Source organism: Aphidius gifuensis, linkage group LG6 (assembly GCF_014905175.1).
Source record: "Aphidius gifuensis isolate YNYX2018 linkage group LG6, ASM1490517v1, whole genome shotgun sequence".
Lineage (NCBI taxonomy): Eukaryota > Metazoa > Arthropoda > Insecta > Hymenoptera > Braconidae > Aphidius > Aphidius gifuensis.
Genome location: NC_057793.1, coordinates 6,329,969 through 6,355,112, shown reverse-complemented (window position 1 = coordinate 6,355,112; position 25,144 = coordinate 6,329,969). Strand labels below are relative to the sequence as shown.

Sequence of the window (25,144 nt, the reverse complement as noted above, 5' to 3'; positions counted from 1 at the left end):
TTTATTTGTTTATGTGTACAACACGGAAGTTCAAGGAGCATACAAAATAAAATAAAGGGTATTCCCCAATTTATTTTTTTTTTTTCCTTTGTATTATATGAATCATTTAGAAATTTTTTTACTCCAAAAATAATTAAAGTTAAATTTAATTTACAAATAAAATAAAAACAAAATAAAAATATTTATAATTTAATTTTTAATTTATAAATAATTGTTTTGTTAATAACAAATTATTATTATTATTATTTAAATAATTTGTTAAATTAATTTATTTTTAAATATGGTTTAAATAGTTTATCCAAATATGGATAATTAAATTATTGATATAATTTTTTAAACAAGTGTTAAATTGATATATAAATAAATAAAAAATACAATTTGATAATAAAAAAAAAAAAAAAAGAGTGGACGTGCGAACGGCACGCGACTCTTAAATCACTCAATTCAATGCTGCCCAACAAAAACATAAATATAGCAATTCCATTGTTATAATAATAGTATTTATGGGGTTAAAAAAAGACTAACGCGGTTTGTCAAAGAGAATATGGTCTCTTTGATATAATACATGTAATAATAATAATAATAATAGATAACGTATACATAAATATTGTGTCAATTTGTTGTTGATGTTGTAGCAGACGGTGTGACGACCTCGTTGATAGACGTCAACGACCAAATGACATTTATTTGTTTATATTATTGATATTATATAAAAAATATATAAAAAAATAAATAAACAAATAAATAAACATTACAACAATAAATATTGTTTATTTAATTATTTAAATTAGCTTGTTATTTATTTTTAATAAATTTATATATTTTTTTATTTATAAAAAACACTGACGTGGTAGTAGACAATTGGTTGTATCTTTTTCTATCTATTTACTTGCTGTTTAATGTATATTTTTTTTTTTAAATATATACCTACACATTGTATCAATATATGCGGTTTGTATATAATTAATATGATAAAATTTAATTTCATTAATTTAATGATTATTTATGGATGATTTTTGCAATTATATATTTTTTTTTTTTTTTGGTCGGGATAGGTTGGGGTTTTTATTTGTTTGGGTGGTAAATATGGTTGATAAAAAGTGTCTGAATATTTGCAATAATTTTATAATATAGATTGGGTAATTATTATATATTGTGTGTGCTTTCACACGGTCGAGTTATTTGAGAGGCGCCATCGCTTGATTGTCGGGGCACGCGTACACCTCTTTATGTGCTATATATATACATATTGTACAATGTTGTAAATTTTTTTTTTTTTAATTTTTGTAATCTTGTATATTTAATTAGCCCATTCATGATGTATATTGATTTTTTTTTCTTTGTTAATTAGTGTATTTAATTATTTTGGGAATTTTTTTTTTAAAAAGCAATTTTTAATTTTATATTTTTTAATTTAATTTGACTTGTGTAATTAATAATTGTTATAAATAATAATAATAATTATTATTATTGTTATTAATGTTAGTATATGTATTTCAAAAAATTTATATTTTTTTATTTTAATTATTGATAGCTTGTGGGTAATTAAATTATTAGAGGAATTTTTTATGATTAAATTTTATTTGTAATGAGGAAAATTCATTTTGTTGCCGACAATTGTTCTTGCAATTTAATATTTTATTTTATTTTTTTCCAAGGGGTGATCAAATTATTATGTAACAATAATAATATAATTTATAAAAAGGATATTATTATAATGTAAAGTCACAATGTATGGCCTAAATTAAAATGCATGAGTCGTATTTAAATTAAAAATGAGTCCATTAAAAATCATAGGAAAATGAATGATTATATTTTGAAAAGAGTTTAATAATTTGATAATATAAAAAAGTGCTGAACATTAATGAATAAATTAATGATTAATTGATTATAATTAAATTCAAATGAAAATCAAAATTTTTATTTGTTAAGTTTTTTATTGTTAAATTTAAAATAGTTGAAAAATTAATTTTAAACATTTGAGATACAAAATTTATAATTTTTAATTACAATTTGTTTTTAATGATTTTTTTTTCAATTAATTTCCAAAAGTTTTATGAATTTAAATTTAAATTTTTTAATCTTCTTAAAGTCCTTATTATATTTTTATATGAATTTTTTTTTAAATTTTATTTATGATTTTGATATTAAAAGTAAAAATTTATTATTCAAATATTTTTATTTTTATTGAAAAAATTTAAAGTTATTATTGCTGTTTGAAAATACATGATTTGTAAATTTTGTTTTTTTTTTTTTTAAATTTTAAAAAATTATTATTTGATTTTTTAAATCACATAAAATATATTCTTCGAATTTTAACAAAATATTATTCTTTTTTCCGTATTTAAAAAAAAATTCCCATAATTCCCATAACTTTACTTAAAATATTAGTAAAAAAATTAGTAAAAATATCAAAAATTAATAAAAAAAATTAGTAAAAAAATAACCACGATGTATTTTAGTATATAATATTTTTAAATGATCGTGATTTTTTTGAATAACATTTTTGTAAAATTTATTAAAAAATGCATGTGCAATTTTTCAACGATAGTATTCTCTGGAATTGATTGGCTCTTGGTTGATCAGCCATCCTTGGTTCCAGTTTGTATCAAGTTGTTCATGGCTGCTCTGTAAATAAAATATAATTTTTAAATAAATTTATTTCAAGTTCAACACAATTATTATTCTACAATTGAAGATTTTTTTTTTTTAAGATTGTATATTTCCTACCATCAGAATAACCAAGTCTTTTTAGAACCGGTGGCATTTCTTCGGCAAATACTTTTGATAATGTTTTAGAATATTCATAATCACGTGATATTTTTCGATGATGGAGGTCTGTATCTCCATGTGGACCTTCATGATTTTCATAATAATTCCGGGCATTATTAATCATCAATCGTACATCATCACGATATTCCAACGGATCGCTGTATTTTCCAGCATCAAGTTTTTTTTTAATTTTTGATAAATCCATGGGTTTTTTAACAATTTTCAAATAATCTGAAAATTCTTCTAGATTAACTTGTTGACGAAATGACAATGATTCTGGTACATGTTGATATAATCTTTCAAACGTTGGCATAAGTGCTTGTCTTAACGAATCTGATGTAGTACGACCATCACCATCACCACCACCACCACCACCACCACCGCCACCGCCACCGCCACTACTACTATGACTAGTCGATGACAATAAATTACCGATTGAATTTGAATTACCCATCGAATCTACAATTGGAGCGATAACTTGATGATAATGTATTAAAACTTGTTGTACAATAGCACTTTGTTGGACAGTTGGTGTTTAAAAAATTAAATTGGACTTGGTTGAACTGGGTTAAATTAAAGAATTTCAGGGCGTGAACTCATAGGACGCAAATGTTTTTGGCAAAATGGAACCGGCTGAATGAATGAGAATGAGCAACTGTGATCAACTTGTAAATTGTAATATGTATAAATTGATTACTTATAAATATTTGAAAATTCCGTGGTGTTAAGTACTTTTGCCGTTCTCCGTGAATTTAGTTTTTACTGAAACAAGAAAAAATTAAAGTCACGACAGCTGTGGCCATCTTAAAATCGACCATCATCAATGATCATCATTCATCAATAACTATTAATTGTCAATAACAACAAATATTCATCAATCAGTTAATATGCAACAATTATTTGGTTTAAATGAGTCTGGTGATATGGTGCAACCAACACAACCACAATATGGTGCACCAATTGGTGGTCAACCAGGTCCACAACAAGCAACACAAGGACATTCACCTGGTAATACACAAACAAGTGGACAACCAGCTGATCCAGAACATCGTAAATTAATTCAACAACAACTTGTATTATTATTACATGCACATAAATGTCAAATACGTGAACGTTCAGCAACAATTGGTGATCCATGGCGTTGTACATTACCACATTGTACAACAATGAAAAATGTATTGACACATATGACAACATGTGAAGACGGTAAACAATGCTCAATGCCACATTGTAGTTCATCTAGACAAATAATAACACATTGGAAACAATGTCAACGCACTGATTGTCCTGTATGTTTACCATTAAAACAAGCTGATAAAATGAAAGCAGCAACTAATGCTAATGCAAGAATAGCTGTTGCAACTGCTACAAATCAGCAAACAACTCATAATAACAACAATGATAGTAATAATCAGCAACCAAGTTCAAGTCAGTCAGAAATGCGTCGTGCATATCATTCATTGGGTATGCAATGTCCAACAACACCACAGAGTTTTATGCCCGGTGGTTTAGGACTTGGTACCAGTCAATCAGTTAACATGCAACAATTATTTGTTTTAAATGAGTCTGGTCAGGTACAAGGAACAGAAGAACGGCATCAATCAGTAACACCGGATATACGTAATGATATTGTTCAAAAATTAATAAAACTACTATCATCAGCACCAGAATCACATGCAATGTTTGATAACGAATTGCATAATTCAGTTGCATATGCAATAAAAGCTGAGAATGATATATATGAAATGGCTAATTCAAGATTTGAATATTATCATTTATTGGCTCAAAAAATATATAAAATTCAAAACGAACTTGAAGATAAACGTCAAGAACGTAGAGAACAACAACAATTAGCTCAACAACAACAACCATTACCATCATGGAGACAAAGTCCAAGCTTACAATCATCAATGTCAACAACACCAACTGGATACATTGCATCACAAGGAAGTGCACCACTTGATGCATCAATTGTTCCATCAATGTCAGCATTAGACATCAACAATCAATATCAATAATAATGATAATAATAACAAAGGTAAATTAAATAAAAATCTAAAAAGAAATTAAATATTCAATTGTAGAGTAATAACTGTGTTAACTTGAAATAAATTTATATAAAAATTATATTTTATTTACAGAGAGAATAAAGCAGTCATGAAAAATTTGATACAAACTGGAACCAACGATGGCTGATCAACCAAGGGCCAATCAATTCCAGAGAATAATATCATTGAAAAATTGCACATGGTCTTTTTAATAAATTTTTCTGTAATATTATTCAAAAAAATCACGATCATTTAAAAATAGAAAACTAAAATACATCCTGGTTATTTTGTTTTCAATTTTTCCATAAAAATGAAAATAAAATTAAAGTTTTAAAACTTTTTCATTGTGACGAGATGTTTTATATATACTAGCACCATGACTAAAACGGATACGTACTGTTGATACAGACTATATTGAAATAATTTAAAATTTTTTCATTTTACATTTATTTAAATAATAAAATTAACTATTAAAAAAAATTTATTTCAGTTTTTTATATTACACAAAAAATATTTCATTCACAAAAAACTATTATTATTTTATTTGTATTTGATAAAGATTAGTGTATTTAATTATTTTGGGAATTTTTTTTTTAAAAAAGCAACTTTTAATTTTATATTTGTTAATTTAATTTAATTTGTATAATTAATAATTGTTATAAATAATAATAATAATAATTATTATTAATGTTAGTATATGTATTTTAAAAAATTTATATTTTTTTATTTTAATTATTGATAGCTTGTGGGTAATTTAATTATTAGAGGAGTTGTTTTAGATACATTTTTTTTTCTTGAGAAATGATTTTGTTAGATGGAAATTAAAATTATTATGAAAATTGTAATGAGGAAAAATTCATTGGTAAGTTGCCGACAATTGTTCTTGCAATTTGATATTTTATTTTATTTTTTTCCAAGGGGTGATCAAATTATTATGTAACAGTAATAATATAATTTATAAAAAGGATATTATTATAATGTAAAGTCACAATGTATGACCTAAATTAAAATGCATGAGTCGTATTTAAATTAAAAATGAGTCGATTAAAAATCATAGGAAAATGAATGATTATATTTTGAAAAGAGTTTAATAATTTGATAATATAAAAAAGTGCTGAACATTAATGAATAAATTAATGATTAATTGATTATAATTAAATTCAAATGAAAATCAAAATTTTTATATGTTAAGTTATTTATTGTTAAATTTAAAATAGTTGAAAAATTAATTTTAAACATTTGAGATACAAAATTTATAATTTTTAATTACAATTTGTTTTTAATGATTTTTTTTTTCAATTAATTTCCAAAAGTTTTATGAATTATATTTTTATATGAATTTTTTTTTAAATTTTATTTATGATTTTGATATTAAAAGTAAAAATTTATTATTCAAATATTTTTATTTTTATTTAAAAATTTAAAGTTATTATTGTTGTTTGAAAATACATGATTTGTAAATTTTGTTTTTTTTTTTTTTTTTTAAATTTTAAAAAACTTTATTTGATTTTTGAGATTACATATAATATTTTCTTCTAATTTAAACTAAATATTTTTTTTAAATTTATATTTGAAGAAAAATTATCATTTTCATAACTTTACTTAAAATATTGTATAGAAAAATTGATAAAAAAATAACCACAATGTGATTTAGTTTTTATTTTTAAATGATCATGAATTTTTTAAATAATAATTTTGTAAAATTTATTTAAAAACGCAATTGCAATTTTTCAATGATATCATTCTCTGGAATTAATTGGCCCTTGGTTGATAAGCCATCCTTGGTTCCAGCTTGTATCAAATTCTTCATGACTGCTCAGTTCTTTCTGTAAATAAAATATAATTTTCAAATAAATTTATTACAAGTTAACAAAATTATTATTTGCTGTTGGTGTTTGTTGACTACCTTGTATTGCATTAACTTGAGCATCAGTTTGATGTCCATTCATTGCAGCTGTTCTTCTTATTAATAATTAGGCTTGTTGTAATCTTTGTTGTAATTGTAGTTCTAATTTACATTTTATATATGGACAGAATGGTACATGACAATTTGTTTCTTGGCAGTGTTTAGCATGATAACAACAAAGTGCAATAAATTGTCTACATAGTGGACAACCACCATTTATTCTACTGGTACATACTGTAGTATGTGTAACAACTCTTTTCATTGTACCACAGCTTGGTAAACAACAATTTGCATCATGACATTGGCATGCATGTGTCAATGATTGTACATGTCTTCTTATTGATAATATTCTAGACCCTTGTGAATTTTGTTGTTTTGAATTTGCTGGTGATGAACCATGACGATAATTATGTGACTCCAAAACCGGTTGTATGATTTCAGTAAATACTTCTGATAATCTTGTACAATGTTTATAAACACGTGATGTTTTTTTATTATAAAGCCATGCGTTATCAAACATCAACCATACGTCATGACAATATTCCAATGGAGCCTTATATTTTCCAGCATCGAGTTTTCTTTTAATTGTTGATAAATCAATAGGGTTTTTAATAATATCAAAATAGTCTGGAACGCCAAGTGCTTGTGGATCAACTGGTTGACGAAACGGTAATGATTCTGGTATAAGTCTATATAATTTTTCAAATGATGGCATGAGTGTTTTTCGTAACTGCTCTGCTTCGGATTGTGCTTGAGGAGGTGGATTACCACCACCACCACCACCCACACAAGATGATGAAACTGAACTACTCATTGAATTTACGATTGAAGCAATCACTTGTTAAAACTTGTTGTACAATAGCACTTATTTGTTGAACAGTTGATGTTTAAAAATTGAATTAGGCTTGCTTGAACTATAATACAATGTCAGGGTGTGAACACATGGTACGCAAATGTTTTCGGTAGCAGTTGAAGTTGTGCGTTGACAGCGTTGTCTGACGGTCGGAGCAGGTCTGAGAATGAGGAGAATGAGCATGCACTCAGAGCAACTTGTATCTAAATCATCTAAATTGTAATAGGTGGAATAGTGCAGAATAGGGGGAATAGGTGCGTTAGGGATACTCTTTTATGGCAGATTTTCTGGCGGATTTCCACCTCCACTAGATATTCCTTCTTTTTCTCAAGATATTGCTGTACACGCAGAAATAGGTTTGTGCGCTGGCAGTTTGAACATAACTAATTGAAAAGGGTATACATAATTATTAGACATCTAGTTGGAGGTGATTGGAATAGGGTCAAATAATGAGAATGGGTCAAGAAGACTAAATAGAGACTACATAGGTCTCTGTGGGTCTCTGCCCTATCTGGTTTTCATAGTTCATGGAATGGGTATAAAAAAGAAGAAACATCTAGTGGAGATGGAAATCCGCCAGATGTCTCTTGACTGCTTGTGACTGCTCTTGACTTTAGAAATTAGAATTTCGTTTCATTTTGTTTTTCATTGTTTTTGTTAGTCGAACCGGCAAGACGTTAGATTTATTTATTTATGTACTCATTAGTCATTACACGTGGCGCATAATTAATCACGGCTATTTTGCTGAAAACTTTTATCTAACCCCAATCCCCTGACATTGTATAGTTCAACTCAGTTCAACTGTTCAACCAGTTCAACCAAGTGCAACATAGTTAATGTTAGTAGTCAAGAAGGTAATATGGCGCAATCAACACAACCACTAACACCATATCCAGAACAACCACAATATGGTGCACCAACTAGTAGTCAACCAGCTGATCCAGAACATCGTAAATTAATTCAACAACAACTTGTATTATTATTACATGCACATAAATGTCAAATACGTGAACGTTCAGGAATAAATAGTGAGTCATGGCGTTGTACATTACCACATTGTAAAACAATGAAAAATGTATTGACACATATGACAACATGTGGAGACGGTAAAGAATGCTCAATGCCACATTGTAGTTCATCTAGACAAATAATAACACATTGGAAACAATGTCAACACACTGATTGTCCTGTATGTTTACCATTAAGACAAGCTGATAAAATGAGAGCAGCAACCAATGCTAATGCAAGAATCAGTCAATCAGTTAATATGCAACAATTACTTGGTTTAAATGAGTCTGGTCAACCAGCGAATATTAGTGAAAATCGTTTACCAAGTTCACAATTACCTTGTGATTTAAATGCTGGACTATTTACAGCAAATCTAGTACCACGAACAAAAGAATGGCATCAATCAGTAACACCAGATTTACGTAATCATCTTGTTCATACAATAGTACAAGAAATATTTCCAGCACCAGATCCACAAGCAATGTTTGATAAAAGATTGCATAATTTAATTGCATATGCGAGGAAAGTCGAGGCTGATATGTATGAAATGGCTGATTCAAGACCTGAATATCATTGGTTGGTGACTGAAAAAATATATAAAATTCAAAAAGAACTTGGAGAAAAACGTCAAAAACGTAAAGAACAACAACAATTAGCTCAACAACAACAACAACAACAACAACAACAACAACAACAACAACAACATCCATTACCATCATGGAGACAAAGTCCAAGCGTACAATCATCAATGTCAACAACACCAACTGGATACATTGCATCACAAGGAAGTGCACCACTTGATGCATCAATTGTTTCATCAATGTCAGCATTAGACATCAACAATCAATATCAATAATAATAATAATGATAATAATAATAAAGGTAAATTAAATAGAAATCTAAAAAGAAATTAAATATTCAATTGTAGAATAATAACTGTGTTAACTTGAAATAAATTTACATATTTAAAAATTATATTTTATTTACAGAGAGAATAAAGTAGTCATGAAAAATTTGATACAAACTAGAACCAATGATGGCTGATCAACCAAGGGCCAAATAATTCCAGAGAATAATATCATTGAAAAATTGCACATTCATTTTTTAACAAATTTTTTTATAATATTATTCAAAAAAATCACGATCATTTAAAAAAAAAAACTAAAATACAACATGGTCATTTTTTATCAACTTTTCCTTAAAAAAGAAAATAAAATTAAAGTCCTTTTGAAAATGTAGGGATACACTTTGTGTGATATAAAAAATAAAATAAAGTGTTTTAAAATTTGAAAAAAAATAACTCATATATTTAATATTTAAATAAAAAAAAATATAATTTTTTAGAAAAAACAATGTTGATATTTTGTTGAATTTAAATTTTTAAAAACTTTTATATTTTTTAAATTTAAATCATGTAAATAATCAATTTTGTTGTCCAAATAATGTAAAAAAAAAAAGTGGAGTTGTTGATGCCAAAAGACCCTTAAAACCACGTGATACTTTTTCATTGTGACGAAATGTTTTATATACTAGAACCATGACTAGAACGGATAGGTACTGTTGATACAGAAAATTTTAAAATCATTTAAAATTTTTTCTTTTTACATTTATTTAAATAATAAAATAAAATATTTAAAAAATTTATTTCAGTTTTTTATATTGCACAAAAAATATTATTCCATTCGCATAAAACTATTATTTTTTTTGTCTGATAAAGATAAAAAAAAAAAAAATTCCCATAATTTTACTTGAAAATATTTTATAAAAAAATTACCATGAGATATTTTCGTTTTATTTTTAAATGACTTGATTTGTTAAATTTTAATCAGTAAATAAATAATTTAGACAAATTTAAAAAGTGTAGAATTTTTAAATGATATTCTCTGAAATAGATTCATTGAAATTAATATTAATTATTTTGATATTAAAAACAGAAATTTTATTATTCTAATATTTTTATTTTCATCTAAAAATTTAAAGTTAGTATTGCAGTTAAAAAAAAATGATTTATAAATTTTCAATTTGAATTTAATTTCAACATATAATATAATTTTTTTTTTTTTTTTTTAAATTTTAAAAAACTTTATTTGATTTTTGAAATTACATAAAATATATTCTCTTAATTTAAACAGAATATTATTCTTTTATTTATATTTAGGTGACTTAGTTTTTATTTTAAAATAAACGTGATTGGTTGATCAGTCATCCTTGGGTCCAGTTGTACCAAATTCTTCATGGCTGCTCTATTCTCTCTGTAAATAAAATATTATTTTCAAATAAATTTATTTCAAGTTAACACAATCATTATTTGCTGTTGGTGTTTGTTGACTACCTTGTATTGCATTAACTTGAACATCAGTTTGACGTCCATTCATTGCAGCTATTGGTGGAGGTGGCTGTTGTTGACCATTGTTGACTCAGATCCATTTGATTAACAGCTTCAGCATGTTGTTGACCAATTTGTTGCTGTCTTTGTTTTATAAATGCAACCATCAAAGGTGGATTGCTTTTGAGTATTTGTAATATTTGGCTTTGCTGTTCTGGTGTACTTGGACTTCTGAGTACTTGTAATAATTGTTGAAGTGATTGTTTTGATAGCATATTTACATTTGCATTTGGTGGTCCTACACCAGGTCCACCACCACCACTCATTGGTATAGATTGTTGTGCTTGTGGTGGTGGAGCTGATGGCTGTTGTTGCTGTTGTGGTATTGGTGTTGGTTGACTACCTTGTATTGCATTAACTTGAGCACCAGTTTGACGTCCATTCATTGCAGCCATTCTTCTTCTTGATAATTGTGCTTGTTGTAATCTTTGTTGTAATTGTTGTTGTTTCAATTTGTGTTTTATATTTGAACAGAATGGTACAAGGCATTTTGTTTCTCGGCAGTGTTTAGCATGAAAACAACAAAGTGCAATAAGTTGTTTACATATTGGACAACCACCATTTGTTCTACTTTTACATAATTTAGTATGTTTAATAACTCTTTTCATTTTACCACAACTTGGTAAACAACAATTTTCATCACGACATTGACATGCATGTGCCAATGATTGTATACATCTTTGTATTGATAAATTTCTAGCTTTTTGTAAATTTGCTGGTGATGAACCATCATCCAAATTAAAACCATGACGATAACTATGTGACTCCACAACCGGTTGAATGGTTTTGGCAAATACCTCTGATAATGTTGTACAATCTTTATAAACACGTGATGTTTTTTTATTATAAAGCCATGCATTATCAAACATTAACCATACATCATGACAATATTAATGTATTCTCCAGCATCGAGTTTTCTTTTAATTGTTGATAAATCCATGGGTTTTTTAACAATATTAAAATAATTTGGAATGCCAAGTACTTGTGGATCAACTGGTTGACGAAACGGTAATGATTCTGGTACAAGTCTATATAATTTTTCAAATGATGGCATGAGTGCTTGTCGTAACTGATCTTTTTTTGCTTTAGATTGTGCTTGAGGTGGTGGATTATCACCACCACCACCCACATAAGATGATGAAACTGAACTACTCATTGAATTAACGATTAGAACAATAACTTGATGATTACTTGTTAAAACTTGTTGTACAATAGCACTTATTTGTTGAACAGTTGGTGTTTAAAAATTGAATTGAGCTTGTTTGAACTGGGTTGAACTATAATACAATGTCAGGGTGTGAACACGTGGTACGCCAATGTTTTCGATAGCGGTTGAAGTTCTGCGTTGTCTGACGGTCGGAGCTGATCTGAGAATGAGCAACTCAGAGCAATTGGCAATTTGTATCTAACGCAATCTAAATCATCTAAATAAATTGTCAAATAAACAATCCGCCAGATGTCTCTTGCCTGCTCTTGAGCACTCTTGAGACTTGACTTTAATTTCGTTTCATTTCGTTTTTGTTGGTTGGACCGACAAGGCGTCATTTGAGTACTTATTAGTCATTACACGTGGCGCATAATTAATCACGGCTATTTTGCTGAAAACTTTTATCTAACCCCAATCCCCTGACATTGTATGGTTCAACTCAGTTCAACCAAGTGCAACATAGTTAATGTTAGTAGTCAAGAAGGTAACATGGCGCAATCAACACAACCACTATCACCATATCCAGAACAACCACAATATGGTGCACCAACTAGTAGTCAACCAGCTGATCCAGAATATCGTCAATTAATTCAACAACAACTGGTATTATTATTACATGCACATAAATGTCAAATACGTGAACGTTCAGTAATAAATGGTGAATCATGGCGTTGTACATTACCACATTGTAGAACAATAAAAAATGTATTGACACATATGACAACATGTGAAGAAGGTAGAGAATGCTTAATGCCACATTGTAGTTCATCTGGACAAATAATAACACATTGGAAACAATGTCAAAACACTAATTGTCCTGTATGTTCACCAATAAAACAAGCTGATGAAATGAGAGCAGCAACCAATGCTAATGCAAGAATCAGTCAATGCAACAGAATCAGTCATATGCAACAAATATATAATTTAGATGAGCCTGGTCAACCAGCAAATATTAGTGAAAATCGTTTACTAAGTTCACAATTACCTTATTGTGGTTTAAATGCTGGACAATTTACAGCAAGTCTAGTACAAGAAACAAAAGAATGGTATCAATCAGTAACACCAGATTTACGTAATCATTTCGTTCATACAATAGTACAAGCAACATTTCCAGCACCATATCCACAAGCAATGTTTGATCCAAGATTCCATAATTTAGTTGCATATGCGAGGGAAGTTGAGGGTGATATGTATGAAATGGCTAATTCAAGATCTGAATATAATTGGTTGGTGACTGGAAGTCCAAGCTTACAATCATCAATGTCAACAACATCAACTGGATACATTGCATCACAAGGTAGTGCATCACTTAATGCATCATTTGTTTCATCAATGTCAGCATTAAACATCAACAATCAATATCAATAATAATAATAATAATAAAGGTAATTTCAATAGAAACCTAAATAGAAATTAACTATTTAATTGTAGAATAATAACTGTGTTAATTTGAAATAAATTAATTTAAAAATTATATTTTATTTACAGAGAGAATGAAGCAGTCATGAAAAATTTGATACAACTTGGAACCAAAGATGGCTGATCAACCAAGGGCCAATTAATTCCAGAGAATAATATCATTGAAAAATTGCACATGCATTTTTAAATAAATTTTTATTGAATAAAAAATTAAAAATGATACACTTTGTGTGATATAAAAAATTAAATAAAGATTTTTGAAATTTAAAAAAAAAAAAAAAAACTTATTTATTTAATATTCAAATAAAGAGAAATATAATTTTTTAGAAAAAACAATTTCGATATTTAATATTCAAATAAAGAGAAATATAATTTTTTAGAAAAAACAATTTCGATATTTTGTTAAATTTAAATTTTTAAAAACTTTTATATTTTTTAAATTTAAATCATGTAAATAATCAATTTTGTTGTCCAAATAATGTAAAAAAAAAAAATGTCGAGTTGTTGATGCCAAAAGACCTTTAAAACCACTTGAAACTTTTTCATTGTAACGAGATGTTTTAAATACTAGAACCATGACTAGAACGAATAGGTACTGTTGATACAGACAATTATTTTAAAACCATTTAAAATTTTTTCATTTTACATTCATTTAAATAATAAAATTAAATATTTAAAAAATTTATTTCAATTTTTAATATTACACAAAAAATATTATTCCATTCACAAAAAACTATTATTATTTTATTTGTATTTGACAAAAAGAAAAAAAAAAAAAATTCCATAATTTTACTTGAAAATATTTTATAACAAAATTACCATGAGATATTTTCGTTTTATTTTTCAATGACTTGATTTGTTAAATTTTAGTCAGTAAATAAATAATTCAGACAAATTTAAAAAGTGTACAATTTTTAAATGATAGTCTCTGAAATAGATTCATTGAAATTTATATTAATTATTTTGATATTAAAATAAAAAAATTTATTATTCAAATATTTTTATTTTTATCTAAAAAATTCAAAGTTAGTATTGCAGTTAAAAAAAATGATTTATAAATTTTCAATTTGAATTTAAATATATTCTTTTGAATAATATTCTTGTATAATATGATATTATTCTCTGGAATTAATTGGCTCTTGGTTGATCAGTCATATATCCTTGGGTCCAGTTGTATCTAATTCTTCATGGCTGCTCTGTTCTCTCTGTAAATAAAATATAATTTTCAAATAAATTTATTTCAAGTTAACACAATTATTATATTTGCTGTTGGTGTTTGTTGACTACCTTGTATTGCATTAACTTGAGCACCAGTTTGACTTCCATTCATTGTAGCCATTCTTCTTCTTAATAATTGTGCTCGTTGTAATCTTTGTTGTAATTGTTGTTGTTTCAATTTCTGTTTTATATTTGAACAGAATGGTTTAAGACATTTTGTTTCTTGGCAGTGTTTAGCATGATAACAACAAAGTGCAATAAGTTGTTTACATATTGGACAACCACCATTTGTTCTACTTTTACATAATTTAGTATGTTTAATAACTCTTTTCATTTTACCACAACTTGGTAAACAACAATTTTCATCACGACATTGACATGCATGTGCCAATGATTGTATACATCTTTGTATTGATAATTTTCTAACTTTTTGTGGATTTAGATAACTATGTGACTCCACAACCGGTTGAATGCTTTTGGCAAATACCTCTGATAATGTTGTACAATCTTTATAAACACGTGATGTTTTTTTATTATAAAGCCATGCATTATCAAACATTAACCATACATCATGACAATATTCCAATGGAGTCCTGTATTCTCCAGCATCGAGTTTTCTTTTAATTGTTGATAAATCCATGGGTTTTTTAACAATATTAAAATAATTTGGAATGCCAAGTGCTTGTGGATCAACTGGTTGACGAAACGGTAATGATTCTGGTATAAGTCTATATAATTTTTCAAATGATGGCATGAGTGCTTGTCGTAACTGATCTTTTTTTGCTTTAGATTGTTCTTGAGGTGGTGGATTATCACCACCACCACCCACATAAGATGATGAAACTGAACTACTCATTGAATTTACGATTGGAGCAATAACTTGATGATTACTTGTTAAAACTTGTTGTACAATAGCACTTCGTTGAACAGTTGGTGTTTAAAAACTAAATTGGGCTTATTTGAACTGCAGGGTTGAATTATAATACAATGTCAGGGTGTGAACACATAATGGTACGCGAATATTTTCGGTAGTGGTTGAAGTTGTGCGTTGTCTGACGGAGAGAGCAGCTGAGCAGGTATGAGAACCAATAAAAACTGAGAAGCAATTCAAGCAATGAGAAGATTGGAGGAGATATTTTGCGTGGAATTGAAAGCGCAACAGACACTTTATGTATATTTGGAAATTTGTTATTGCGCTTCTAATCTCACGCAAGTCGAACGAAAAAAGTGGAAAAAAGGGGGAAAGAAAAATATATAAGGAAATTACTAGAAGTGGGGATACAGCAACTCAGTTCAACTCGTCAACCAAGGGCAACAATTTACAACAAACAGCAACAAAGTTAATGTCAGTGGTCAAGAATAAGTTGATATGGCGCCACAACCACCAACACCAAGTCCAGCACAACAACAATCTGGTGCACCAACTGGTGGTCAACAAGGTCCACAACAAGCAACACAAGGACAATCAACTGGTAATATACAAATAAGTGGACTACCAGCTGACCCAGGAAATCGTAATATAATTCAACAACTTGTATCATTATTACATGCACATGAATGTCAAATACGTGAACGTTCAGGAATAAATGGTGAATCATGGCGTTGTACATTACCACATTGTACAACAATGAAAAATGTATTGGCACATATGACAACATGTGAAGACGGTAACGAATGCTCAATACCACTCTGTAGTTCATCTAAACAAATCTTAACACATTGGAAACAATGTCAACGCACTGATTGTCCTGTATGTTTACCAGTTAAACAAACTGATAAAACAATTAGTGAAAATCGTCTACCAAGTTTACAATTACCTAGTGGTTTAAATGCTGGACAAGTAACAGCAAATCCAGTACAAGAAACAAAAGATTGGCATCAATCAGTAACACCAGGTTTACGTAATCATCTTGTTCATAAATTTGAAGAAGTACTATTATCAGCACCAAATCCATATGCACTGTTTGATAACAGATTTCCTAATGCAACTGCATATGCAATAAAAGCTGAGAATGATATATTTGAAATGGCTTTTTCAAGATCTGATTATTATCATTTAATGGCTGAAAAACTATATGAAACTGTAAAAAAACTTGCAGTAAGACGTAGCGAACAACAACAACATCCATTACCATCATGGAGACGAAGTCTAAGCTTACAATCATCAATGTCAACAACACCAACTGGTGACATTGCATCACAAGGAAGTGGACCACTTGATGCATCAATTGTTTCATCAATGTCAGCATTAGACATCAACAATCAATATCAATAATAATAATAATAAAGGTAAATTGAATAGAAACCTAAAAAAAATCAAATATTCAATTGTAGAATAATAATTGTGTTAACTTGAAATAAATTTATTTAAAAATTATATTTTATTTACAGAGAGAACAGAGCAGTCATGAAGAATTTGATACAACTGAAACTAAGGATGGCTGATCAACCAAGGGCCAATTAATTCCAGAGAATAATATCATTGGAAAAATGGGCACGTGTGAAAATAATTTAATTTTTTTAAAAATACAATGTTGATATTTTGGTAAATTTTAATTTTTAAAAACTTTTACATTATTTAAATTCAAATTATGTACCTAAATATTCAATTTTGTTGTTTAAATAAATGTAAAAAAAAAAAGAATTTGGAGTTGAAGTAAAAAGACTGCTCACCCTTGAAATTTTTTTGTTGTGACAAGACGTTTTGTATACTAGCACTATGACTAGAACGGATACTGATGATACAGTTAATTTTAAAGGCATTTAAAATTGTTCCTTTTTACTTTTATATTTGAATGATAGAATTATAAATATTTAGAAAATTTATTTTAGTTTTTTATATTACACGAAAAATATTATTCTATCCACTAAAAACTATTATTATTTTATTTGTATTTGATGAAGAGAAAAAAAAAAAATTTCCTATAATTTTACTTGAAAATTTTTTATAAAAAAATAGGTATACAAATTATTTTAAATGACTTGATTTGTTAAATTTCAATTAGTAAAAAAATAATTCAGACTAATTTAAAAAATATACAATTTTTAAATGATATTCTCTGAAATAGATTCATTGAAATTGATATTCATTATTTTGATATTAATATCAAAAAATTTATTATTCAAATATTTTTATTTATATTTGAAAATTTAAAGTTACTATTGCAGTTTAAAAATATATAATTTATAAATTTTTAATTTGAATTAAATGTCAACATTTAATATAAATTTTATTTTTTTTTTAAATATAAAAATATTATTATTTGATTTTTTAAATTGCATAGAATATATTCTTTGAATTTTAACAAAATATTATTCTTTTATTCTTTCATTATTGTTTTATTTGTATTTGAAGGAAAATTCTCATTCCCATAACTTTACTTAAAATATTTTATAAAAAAATTAATAAAAAAAATAACCACAATGTGATTTAGTTTTTATTTTTAAATGATCATGATTTTTTTAAATAATATTTTAGTAAAATTTATTTTTAAAAAGGCATGTGCAATTTTTCAATATTATTTTCTGGAATTAATTGGCTCTTGGTTGATCAGCCATCCTTGGTTCCAGCTTGTATCAAATTCTTCATGACTGCTCTGTTCTCTCTGTAAATAAAATATAATTTTTAAATAAATTTATTTCACGTCAATTATCATTTTACAATTGAATATTTTATGTTACACAATACACGTGGATTAAATGTATATTTCTTACTATCACGATAACTATGTGACTCCAGAACTGGTTGAATGATTTCCGCAAATACTTCTGATAATTTTTTACAACCTTTATAAACACTTGATGTTTTGTTATTATAAAGCCATGCATTATCAAACATCAACCATACATCATGACAATAGTCCAATGGAGCTCTGTATTCTCCAGCATCGAGTTTTTTTTTAATTGTTGATAAATCCATGGGTTTTTTAACAATATCAAAATAATCTGGAATGCACAATGCATGTGGATCAACTGGTTGACGAAATGGTAATGATTCTGGTACAAGTCCATATAATTTTTCAAATGTTGGCATGAGAGCTTGTCGTAACTGATCTGCTTTGGATCGTGCTTGAGGCGGTGGATTATCATTACCACCACCATCACCAACCACGTAAGATGATGAAACTGAACTACTCATTGAATTTACAATTGGAGCAATGACTTGTTGGACAGTTTGTCGTTGTGCAAGTATTAGATCAGCTGGTGTTATTGCACCTGGTGGTAGACCTTGCATAACTTGTCCAGGATCACGTATACCAACTCCTAAACCACCAGCTGTTCTTGCATTAGCATTGGTTGCTGCTCTCATTTCATCAGATTGTCTTAATGGTAAACATACAGGACAATCAGTGCGTTGACACTGTTTCCAATGTGTTATTATTTGTCTAGATGAACTACAATGTGGCATTAAGCATTCTTTACCGTCTCCACATGTTGTCATATGTGCCAATACATTTTTCATTGTTGTACAATGTGGTAATGTACAACGCCATGATTTACCATTTGTTGCTGAACGTTCACGTATTTGACATTTATGTGCATGTAATAATAATACAAGTTGTTGTTGAATTAATTTACGATGTTCTGCATTAGCTGATTGTCCACTTGTTTGTGTATTACCAGTTGATTGTCCTTGTGTTGCTTGTTGTGGACCTGGTTGACCACCAGATTGTCGTTGTGCTGGACTTGGTGTTGATGGTTGTGGCGCCATATCACCGCTTATTCTTGACCACTATCATCAACTGTTCAATCTAGTTTAACCAAGGGCAACTTAGTTAAACTACACAATTTACAATGTCAAAGGATAGGGCCTAGAGATGAGAGAAAATTTTTTGACAAAATGGCCGTGATTAATATTGCAATATTGACAATGCGCCACTTGCAAAATTGCAATGACTTATGACAGTTCACAGTTCCGACCAACGGAAGTAAATTTACTGTCACGGTAGCGCAACTGGCCTGTACGTCCATCTTGAAATCCATTATCAACAATAATATCAATAACGAGAAATGTCAAATATTTCTCACTCAGTTAATATGCAACAATTATTTGCTTCAAATGGGTCTGGTCAACCATAAAATATTAGTAGAAATCGTTCACCAAGTTTACAATTACCTGATGGCTTAAATGAAAATCCAGTACAAGGAACTAAAGAATGGCATCATGCAATTAAGAATAATTAGTTAATAACAATAATTAGCTCAACAACAACAACAACAACCATCATCATCATCATGTAGACAAAGTCCAAGCTTACAATCATCAATGTCAACAACATCAATTGATGACATTGCATCACAAAAAAGTGCACCACTTGATGCATCAATTAATTTATCAATGTCAGTATTAGACATCAAGTCTACCAATAATTAATAATGTAGGTAAATTAGATTAGAAGCTGCTTGGAATAAATTTATTTAAAAATTATATTTTATTTACAGAAAGGAGAATGTAGTCACGACAAATTTTATACAACTGAAACCAAGGATGGCTGATCAACAAAAACCAATTATTTCTAAAGAATAATATCATTGGAAAATTGGACATGCATTTTTAAACAAATTTTTCAAAAATTAAAAATAATTTAATTTGTTTATCAAATAGGGGATAAAATAATTTATGATGATAAATCAAGATGATTTATCAAATTTGAAAAAAAAAAATAAAAATAAATCTATTAATCTAAATTAAAAATAATATAATTTTGTTAAAAATACAATGTTGATATTTTGGTAAATTTAAATTCTCAAAGAGCTTTTTATTTTTAAAATATATTATGTACCTAAATATTCAATTTTGTTATTTCATTCACAAAAAACTATTTGTGTTTGATAAAGAGAAAAAAAAAAAAAATTCCACATGATTTTACTTAAAAATATTGTAAAAAAAAATTGGTACAAATATTACCATGATATATTTTCGTTTTATTTTTAAATGACTCGATTTGTTAAATTTTAATCTATCATGATTCAGTAAAAAAAATCAATTCAGACAAATTTAAAAAGCTGTACAATTTTTTAATGATATCATTATCTGGAATTAATTGGTTATTTGTTGATGAATCATCATTGGTTCCAGTTGTCTCAGATCTTTCATGACTTCCTTCTCCTTTCTGTAAATAAAATATAATTTTCAAATAAATTTATTTCAAGTCAACACAATTATTATTTTACAATTGAAAATAATTTCATCAATTTGTCTTAGCTTCTAATTTAATTTACCTTTATTATTAGTATTATTATTTGTTGGTAGACTTGATGGAAATCGTTGTCGTTGTTGTTGTTGCTGCTGAGCCAATTGTTGTTCAACTCGTTTCTGACGTTTTCTATCAACAATACTATATATTTTTGCAGCTATCAAGTGATGATATTCAGATACTGAACTAGCCAATCGATAATTATAGACCTCAACCTTTTTTGCATATTCAACTGTATTTTGAAATCTATCAGAAAATGATTCTTGTGGATATCGTTTTGGATATGTTGCATCTAGTATTTTATAAATGGAATCAACACGTAAATCTGATGTTACTCTTTGATGCCATTCTTTTTTTTTATATACTGGAGTTGGTGTTATTTGTTGACTACCAAGTGATTTTAAATTATCAGAATTATTTTCATCACATAAATGTTTCCTAGCGAATGATTCATATGTTTTTTTTATTAGTGAAGTCAATAATGGTGGTGCTAGTTGTTGATGATATCGTTGGCTTTGTGGTAGTTGTTGATTGTTAATCACTTTTTTATTATTAATATTATTATTTGGCTTATTTGTAGGATTTTTTACAGATTTTTTTGTATTTAAATTAGTTGATGGTTTTATGTTATAAGTTTGTTTTACTGGTAAACATAGAGGACAATCAGCACGTTGACATTTTCTCCAATGTGCTAGTATTTGTCTAGATGAACTACAATGTGGTACTGGACAATCTTCACTATCTTTACATATTGTCAAGTGTGTCAATACATTTCTCATTAATTGACAATGAGGTGTATTACAATGCCATTCACTATTTTTTGCTTTATGTTTACGTATTTGACAATTATTTGCATGTAGTAAGTATACAAGTTGTTGTTGAAGTATTTTATGTTGTTCTACATCAGCTGATTGACCACCAGTTGATACATCAGACTGTGGTATTGATGGATTTGGTGTTGGTGTTGGTTGTTGTTGTTGTGCCTCAGCATCTTCTTGACTATTAACACTCACATAATCGTCATCAGCTCCATCAACATTGTCATAAGTGGCCATTGTTGTAACATTTTTTTTCCACCATTTCGAATCATTCATTTCAAACTAAATTTTATTGATAATATTTATAGTTTTATTGGATTAATTAAGAAATTAAAAATAAATTGTGTACAGCAAGTAGTTAGTCACCAATATAGCATGATTAAATTAGCAACAATGAGTAATGAATAAACTTGTCAATGCTTGTCAACTTGTACCCAACTGCTGGACCATGCTGGACTTGCTCCAAAATTAAAGCGATCGTAGCGCTAGGTTTGCGGCAGTGGGCAACACGAGATGATGATCGATGATCTATTGATGAATCATTTAATAAATTATCAAAATTAAATAATGTTATTTTATTAATTATCAATTAACTTACAAAATAAAAATATCTGCAAATTTATTATTTATTTTGATTGTTAATATTAAGGATAAAATCATCATGGACTTTTCCAAGCAATATAATGTAAAAAATTTTATAATTTAATTTCAACAAGACTACATTGTTGTTGTTGTTTTTATTTTTTTTGACTCGACTATCTCAATTTTAATAAAAAAAATTCATAAAATTTATACAAAAAAATATGGATAATTTATATGAGGGTTTAACAATATACAGTGTTTTTATATTATATATTATTATTTATTATATATTGGTCAATAAGTTGCATCAGAATCTTATTGACTGCCTTTTTATTTTTTATTTTTTTTTCATCATCTTGAACAGCACAATGTGTTGGTACTTTTAACTGCTTTTAACCGATTGAACTTGTATTTTGCATTTGTGTGCTTGGTGGTTGTTGTTATTGTTGATTATCTTTCTGAAATTTTATAATCAAGATTTAGCTAAATAATAATTAATTTATAATAAAAAATATTTATATTAATGTCATAATGAAAATGAATTAACCATTAACTTTTTGTATTTAATAAATTTCGACACCAGTTGTGGATTACCCAGGAGCTTTCGGTATATAATATTAGCCTTATTTGGTAAATTTGAATGAAATATTTTCTTTAATTGTTCAAGTTGCTGCTGCTGTTTTTGTTGTTGTTCTAGTCGTTGTTGACGACAACCTATTTGGCTAACAGCTTTAGCAGGTTGTTGGGCCATATGATGCTGTGTTAGTTTGCTCAATGCAGCCATAAAAGGTGGATAGTTTCTGAGTATTAATAATATTCGGGTTCTCTTTTCTGGTGTACTTGGACTTCTGAGTACTTGTAATAATCGTTGCACAACAACCTTTGGTTGATATTTTGGTTCTAATTGCTCCATTGGCATAAGATGTGTATCTTGTGGATTATTTGACATTTGTACAGGCATTGAACGTTGTATTGTTGATGGCTGCATAACACCACTAACAGTACTGACACTACCATCACTTTGTACACCAACTGGTCCAATATTTGATGGATTAACTTTTCCATAATCACCATGTGGTGCTTGTTGTTTTGCTGGTTCGTTTTGTAATGGTTCAAAAACTCGTTCAACAATTTGTAATACAGCTGGTAATATTTGTGTGCCAGGTTCTAAATCAATACAAGTTTCTTGTAGAAAGACAGCCATCAAAAGTGGATTACTTTTGAGTATTTGTATTATTTGGCTTTGTTGTTCTGGTGTAGGTGTATTTGGACTTCTGATTATTTGTAACATTTGGTCAAGTAGTCGTACTGATTCCAAACCTAGACCTCCAATTGGTGATTCTCCACCTGCAGGCTCATCACCACCTGCATCTGCTCCATTATTTGGTAACATTGACATTGAACGGCTGACACTTGATTACACTTGATGAATTGAAAATATAAATATTGATAAGTATTTTTGTTGGATTAAATATTAAACAACGGATGAACGAAAAAAAAAAAACAAAGAAATATTGAGTACAATAGGTGGAGTGGGTTAGCCGCTGAACTTTGAAGACATTTGAAGATTACACCCACTATTGCACTTTATCTAAGTATTTATCCCAATTTATCCAACAATCTGAGTGACTCTAAGCAAATCTAAGGGTGGAAATTCACGAAGACGCTGGACGCGCAAACTTGAAAGTTTAGCGTTTTAACATGGCTGTCGAAATTCTATTCACCCGATTGTAGCGCCTAGTTTGTGGACGTAATACTGGACCATACTGGACAATCTTCATTATCTTTACATATTGTTAAATCACAAATGTGTCAATCAGTGTCAATACATTTCTCATTGTTTGACAATGAGGTGTATTCCAATGTCATTCATTATTTTTTTCTTTATGCTTACGTATTAGACAATTGTAGTAAGAATACAAGTTGTTGTCGAAGTACTTTATGTTGTTCTACATCAGCTGATTGACCACCAGTTGATACATCAGTGATCAGATGGATTTGGTGTTGGGGGTTGTTGTTGTGTTGTATCTTCTTGACTATATTAACATTCACATAACATAAATAATTAATAAAGAAATAAAAAATGAAGTTGTGTGCAATAATAAATTAATCACCAGGGCCAAAGAGTTCAGTCAATTTTGGATGCCGTATCAATTCGCGGTTAGAATTTTAATTAAAAAAATCGAAAAAATGTATCGTTATATCGAGGTTATTAAGTTAGAGTCTACAACAGGGATACTCGATATATTGATTTCGTGTCGACTTTGTTTTTTGTTTCAACAGAGCCTTACTGAAATAAATTATTTATTTATTTTAAACTTTTATTTTATTTTTTACAATAAAATTATGCATTTAATTTAATTTAAAGTACTGAATAAAGTTTTGAAATATAACACTCTTTTAACACTCAAGTGTTAATTTTATATTTTTGATATTTTTAATTCTAAAAAAAGTACTTCTTAGAAATATATTTAGAACTTTATTTTTATTTTTTTCAGAACATTTTTTGATATTTTTTTTTGAGAACTTTTTTGAGAACTTTTTTGAGAATTTTTTTGAGAACTTTTATTAGAACTTTTTTTTGAGAACTTTTTTAAGAATTTTTTTGAGAACTTTTCTTAGAACTTTTTCTAGAACTTTTTAAAAAGTTCTAACAAAAGTTCTCAAAAAAATTCTCAAAATAGTTCTCAAAAAAGTTCTCAAAAAAAAATATCAAAAAATGTTCTGAAA

The 25,144-nt window shown here is 27.9% G+C and overlaps 11 protein-coding genes across 12 annotated transcripts; 4 read left to right on the top strand and 7 right to left on the bottom strand.

Annotated features, from left to right (window-relative positions):
- Nucleotides 1-2,425: 2,425 nt before the first annotated feature.
- On the bottom strand, nt 2,426-3,457 carry LOC122859092 (histone acetyltransferase p300-like). Its single transcript, XM_044162457.1, has 2 exons — nt 2,731-3,457; nt 2,426-2,628 (listed from the first exon to the last, which is right to left on the bottom strand). Exons 1-2 carry the CDS (start codon nt 3,224-3,226, stop codon nt 2,618-2,620), a joined length of 507 nt encoding a protein of 168 aa, XP_044018392.1. The 5' UTR covers nt 3,227-3,457; the 3' UTR covers nt 2,426-2,617.
- A 93-nt stretch (nt 3,458-3,550) lies between these two features.
- On the top strand, nt 3,551-6,217 carry LOC122859091 (histone acetyltransferase p300-like). Its single transcript, XM_044162456.1, has 2 exons — nt 3,551-4,810; nt 4,914-6,217. The coding sequence occupies exon 1, from the start codon at nt 3,660-3,662 to the stop codon at nt 4,788-4,790; it is 1,131 nt and encodes a 376-aa protein (XP_044018391.1). The 5' UTR covers nt 3,551-3,659; the 3' UTR covers nt 4,791-4,810; nt 4,914-6,217.
- A 295-nt stretch (nt 6,218-6,512) lies between these two features.
- LOC122859090 (CREB-binding protein-like) lies at nt 6,513-7,745 on the bottom strand. The gene is made up of 2 exons (XM_044162455.1): nt 6,727-7,745; nt 6,513-6,646 (listed from the first exon to the last, which is right to left on the bottom strand). The coding sequence occupies exon 1, from the start codon at nt 7,538-7,540 to the stop codon at nt 6,794-6,796; it is 747 nt and encodes a 248-aa protein (XP_044018390.1). The 5' UTR covers nt 7,541-7,745; the 3' UTR covers nt 6,513-6,646; nt 6,727-6,793.
- Nucleotides 7,746-8,173: 428 nt separating this feature from the next.
- LOC122859716 (CREB-binding protein-like) lies at nt 8,174-9,443 on the top strand. Its single transcript, XM_044163400.1, has one exon. The coding sequence runs from the start codon at nt 8,439-8,441 to the stop codon at nt 9,441-9,443; it is 1,005 nt and encodes a 334-aa protein (XP_044019335.1). The 5' UTR covers nt 8,174-8,438.
- Nucleotides 9,444-10,735: 1,292 nt separating this feature from the next.
- Nucleotides 10,736-11,845, bottom strand: LOC122859089 (histone lysine acetyltransferase CREBBP-like). Its single transcript, XM_044162454.1, has 2 exons — nt 10,920-11,845; nt 10,736-10,839 (listed from the first exon to the last, which is right to left on the bottom strand). Exon 1 carries the CDS (start codon nt 11,840-11,842, stop codon nt 10,943-10,945), a length of 900 nt encoding a protein of 299 aa, XP_044018389.1. The 5' UTR covers nt 11,843-11,845; the 3' UTR covers nt 10,736-10,839; nt 10,920-10,942.
- A 25-nt stretch (nt 11,846-11,870) lies between these two features.
- On the top strand, nt 11,871-13,679 carry LOC122859086 (histone acetyltransferase p300-like). Its single transcript, XM_044162450.1, has 3 exons — nt 11,871-11,981; nt 12,063-13,565; nt 13,669-13,679. The coding sequence occupies exon 2, from the start codon at nt 12,610-12,612 to the stop codon at nt 13,546-13,548; it is 939 nt and encodes a 312-aa protein (XP_044018385.1). The 5' UTR covers nt 11,871-11,981; nt 12,063-12,609; the 3' UTR covers nt 13,549-13,565; nt 13,669-13,679.
- Nucleotides 13,680-14,737: 1,058 nt separating this feature from the next.
- LOC122859088 (CREB-binding protein-like) lies at nt 14,738-15,934 on the bottom strand. Its single transcript, XM_044162453.1, has 2 exons — nt 14,887-15,934; nt 14,738-14,804 (listed from the first exon to the last, which is right to left on the bottom strand). Exons 1-2 carry the CDS (start codon nt 15,671-15,673, stop codon nt 14,785-14,787), a joined length of 807 nt encoding a protein of 268 aa, XP_044018388.1. The 5' UTR covers nt 15,674-15,934; the 3' UTR covers nt 14,738-14,784.
- A 181-nt stretch (nt 15,935-16,115) lies between these two features.
- On the top strand, nt 16,116-17,313 carry LOC122859087 (histone acetyltransferase p300-like). Its single transcript, XM_044162452.1, has 2 exons — nt 16,116-17,106; nt 17,209-17,313. The coding sequence occupies exon 1, from the start codon at nt 16,187-16,189 to the stop codon at nt 17,090-17,092; it is 906 nt and encodes a 301-aa protein (XP_044018387.1). The 5' UTR covers nt 16,116-16,186; the 3' UTR covers nt 17,093-17,106; nt 17,209-17,313.
- A 1,001-nt stretch (nt 17,314-18,314) lies between these two features.
- Nucleotides 18,315-19,719, bottom strand: LOC122859085 (histone acetyltransferase p300-like). The gene is made up of 2 exons (XM_044162449.1): nt 18,532-19,719; nt 18,315-18,422 (listed from the first exon to the last, which is right to left on the bottom strand). The coding sequence occupies exons 1-2, from the start codon at nt 19,526-19,528 to the stop codon at nt 18,403-18,405; spliced, it is 1,017 nt and encodes a 338-aa protein (XP_044018384.1). The 5' UTR covers nt 19,529-19,719; the 3' UTR covers nt 18,315-18,402.
- Nucleotides 19,720-20,813: 1,094 nt separating this feature from the next.
- Nucleotides 20,814-22,069, bottom strand: LOC122859715 (histone lysine acetyltransferase CREBBP-like). Its single transcript, XM_044163399.1, has 2 exons — nt 21,040-22,069; nt 20,814-20,930 (listed from the first exon to the last, which is right to left on the bottom strand). Exons 1-2 carry the CDS (start codon nt 22,067-22,069, stop codon nt 20,911-20,913), a joined length of 1,050 nt encoding a protein of 349 aa, XP_044019334.1. The 3' UTR covers nt 20,814-20,910.
- Nucleotides 22,070-22,743: 674 nt separating this feature from the next.
- Nucleotides 22,744-24,078, bottom strand: LOC122859084. Of its 2 annotated transcripts, none has more exons than XM_044162447.1 (2): nt 22,969-24,078; nt 22,744-22,872 (listed from the first exon to the last, which is right to left on the bottom strand). In XM_044162447.1, the coding sequence occupies exons 1-2, from the start codon at nt 23,811-23,813 to the stop codon at nt 22,797-22,799; spliced, it is 921 nt and encodes a 306-aa protein (XP_044018382.1). In that variant the 5' UTR covers nt 23,814-24,078; the 3' UTR covers nt 22,744-22,796. The 2 variants fall into 2 exon arrangements, with proteins under 2 accessions (XP_044018382.1, XP_044018383.1); XM_044162448.1 differs by having other exon boundaries at nt 22,790-22,872; nt 22,962-24,078.
- Nucleotides 24,079-25,144: the final 1,066 nt, after the last annotated feature.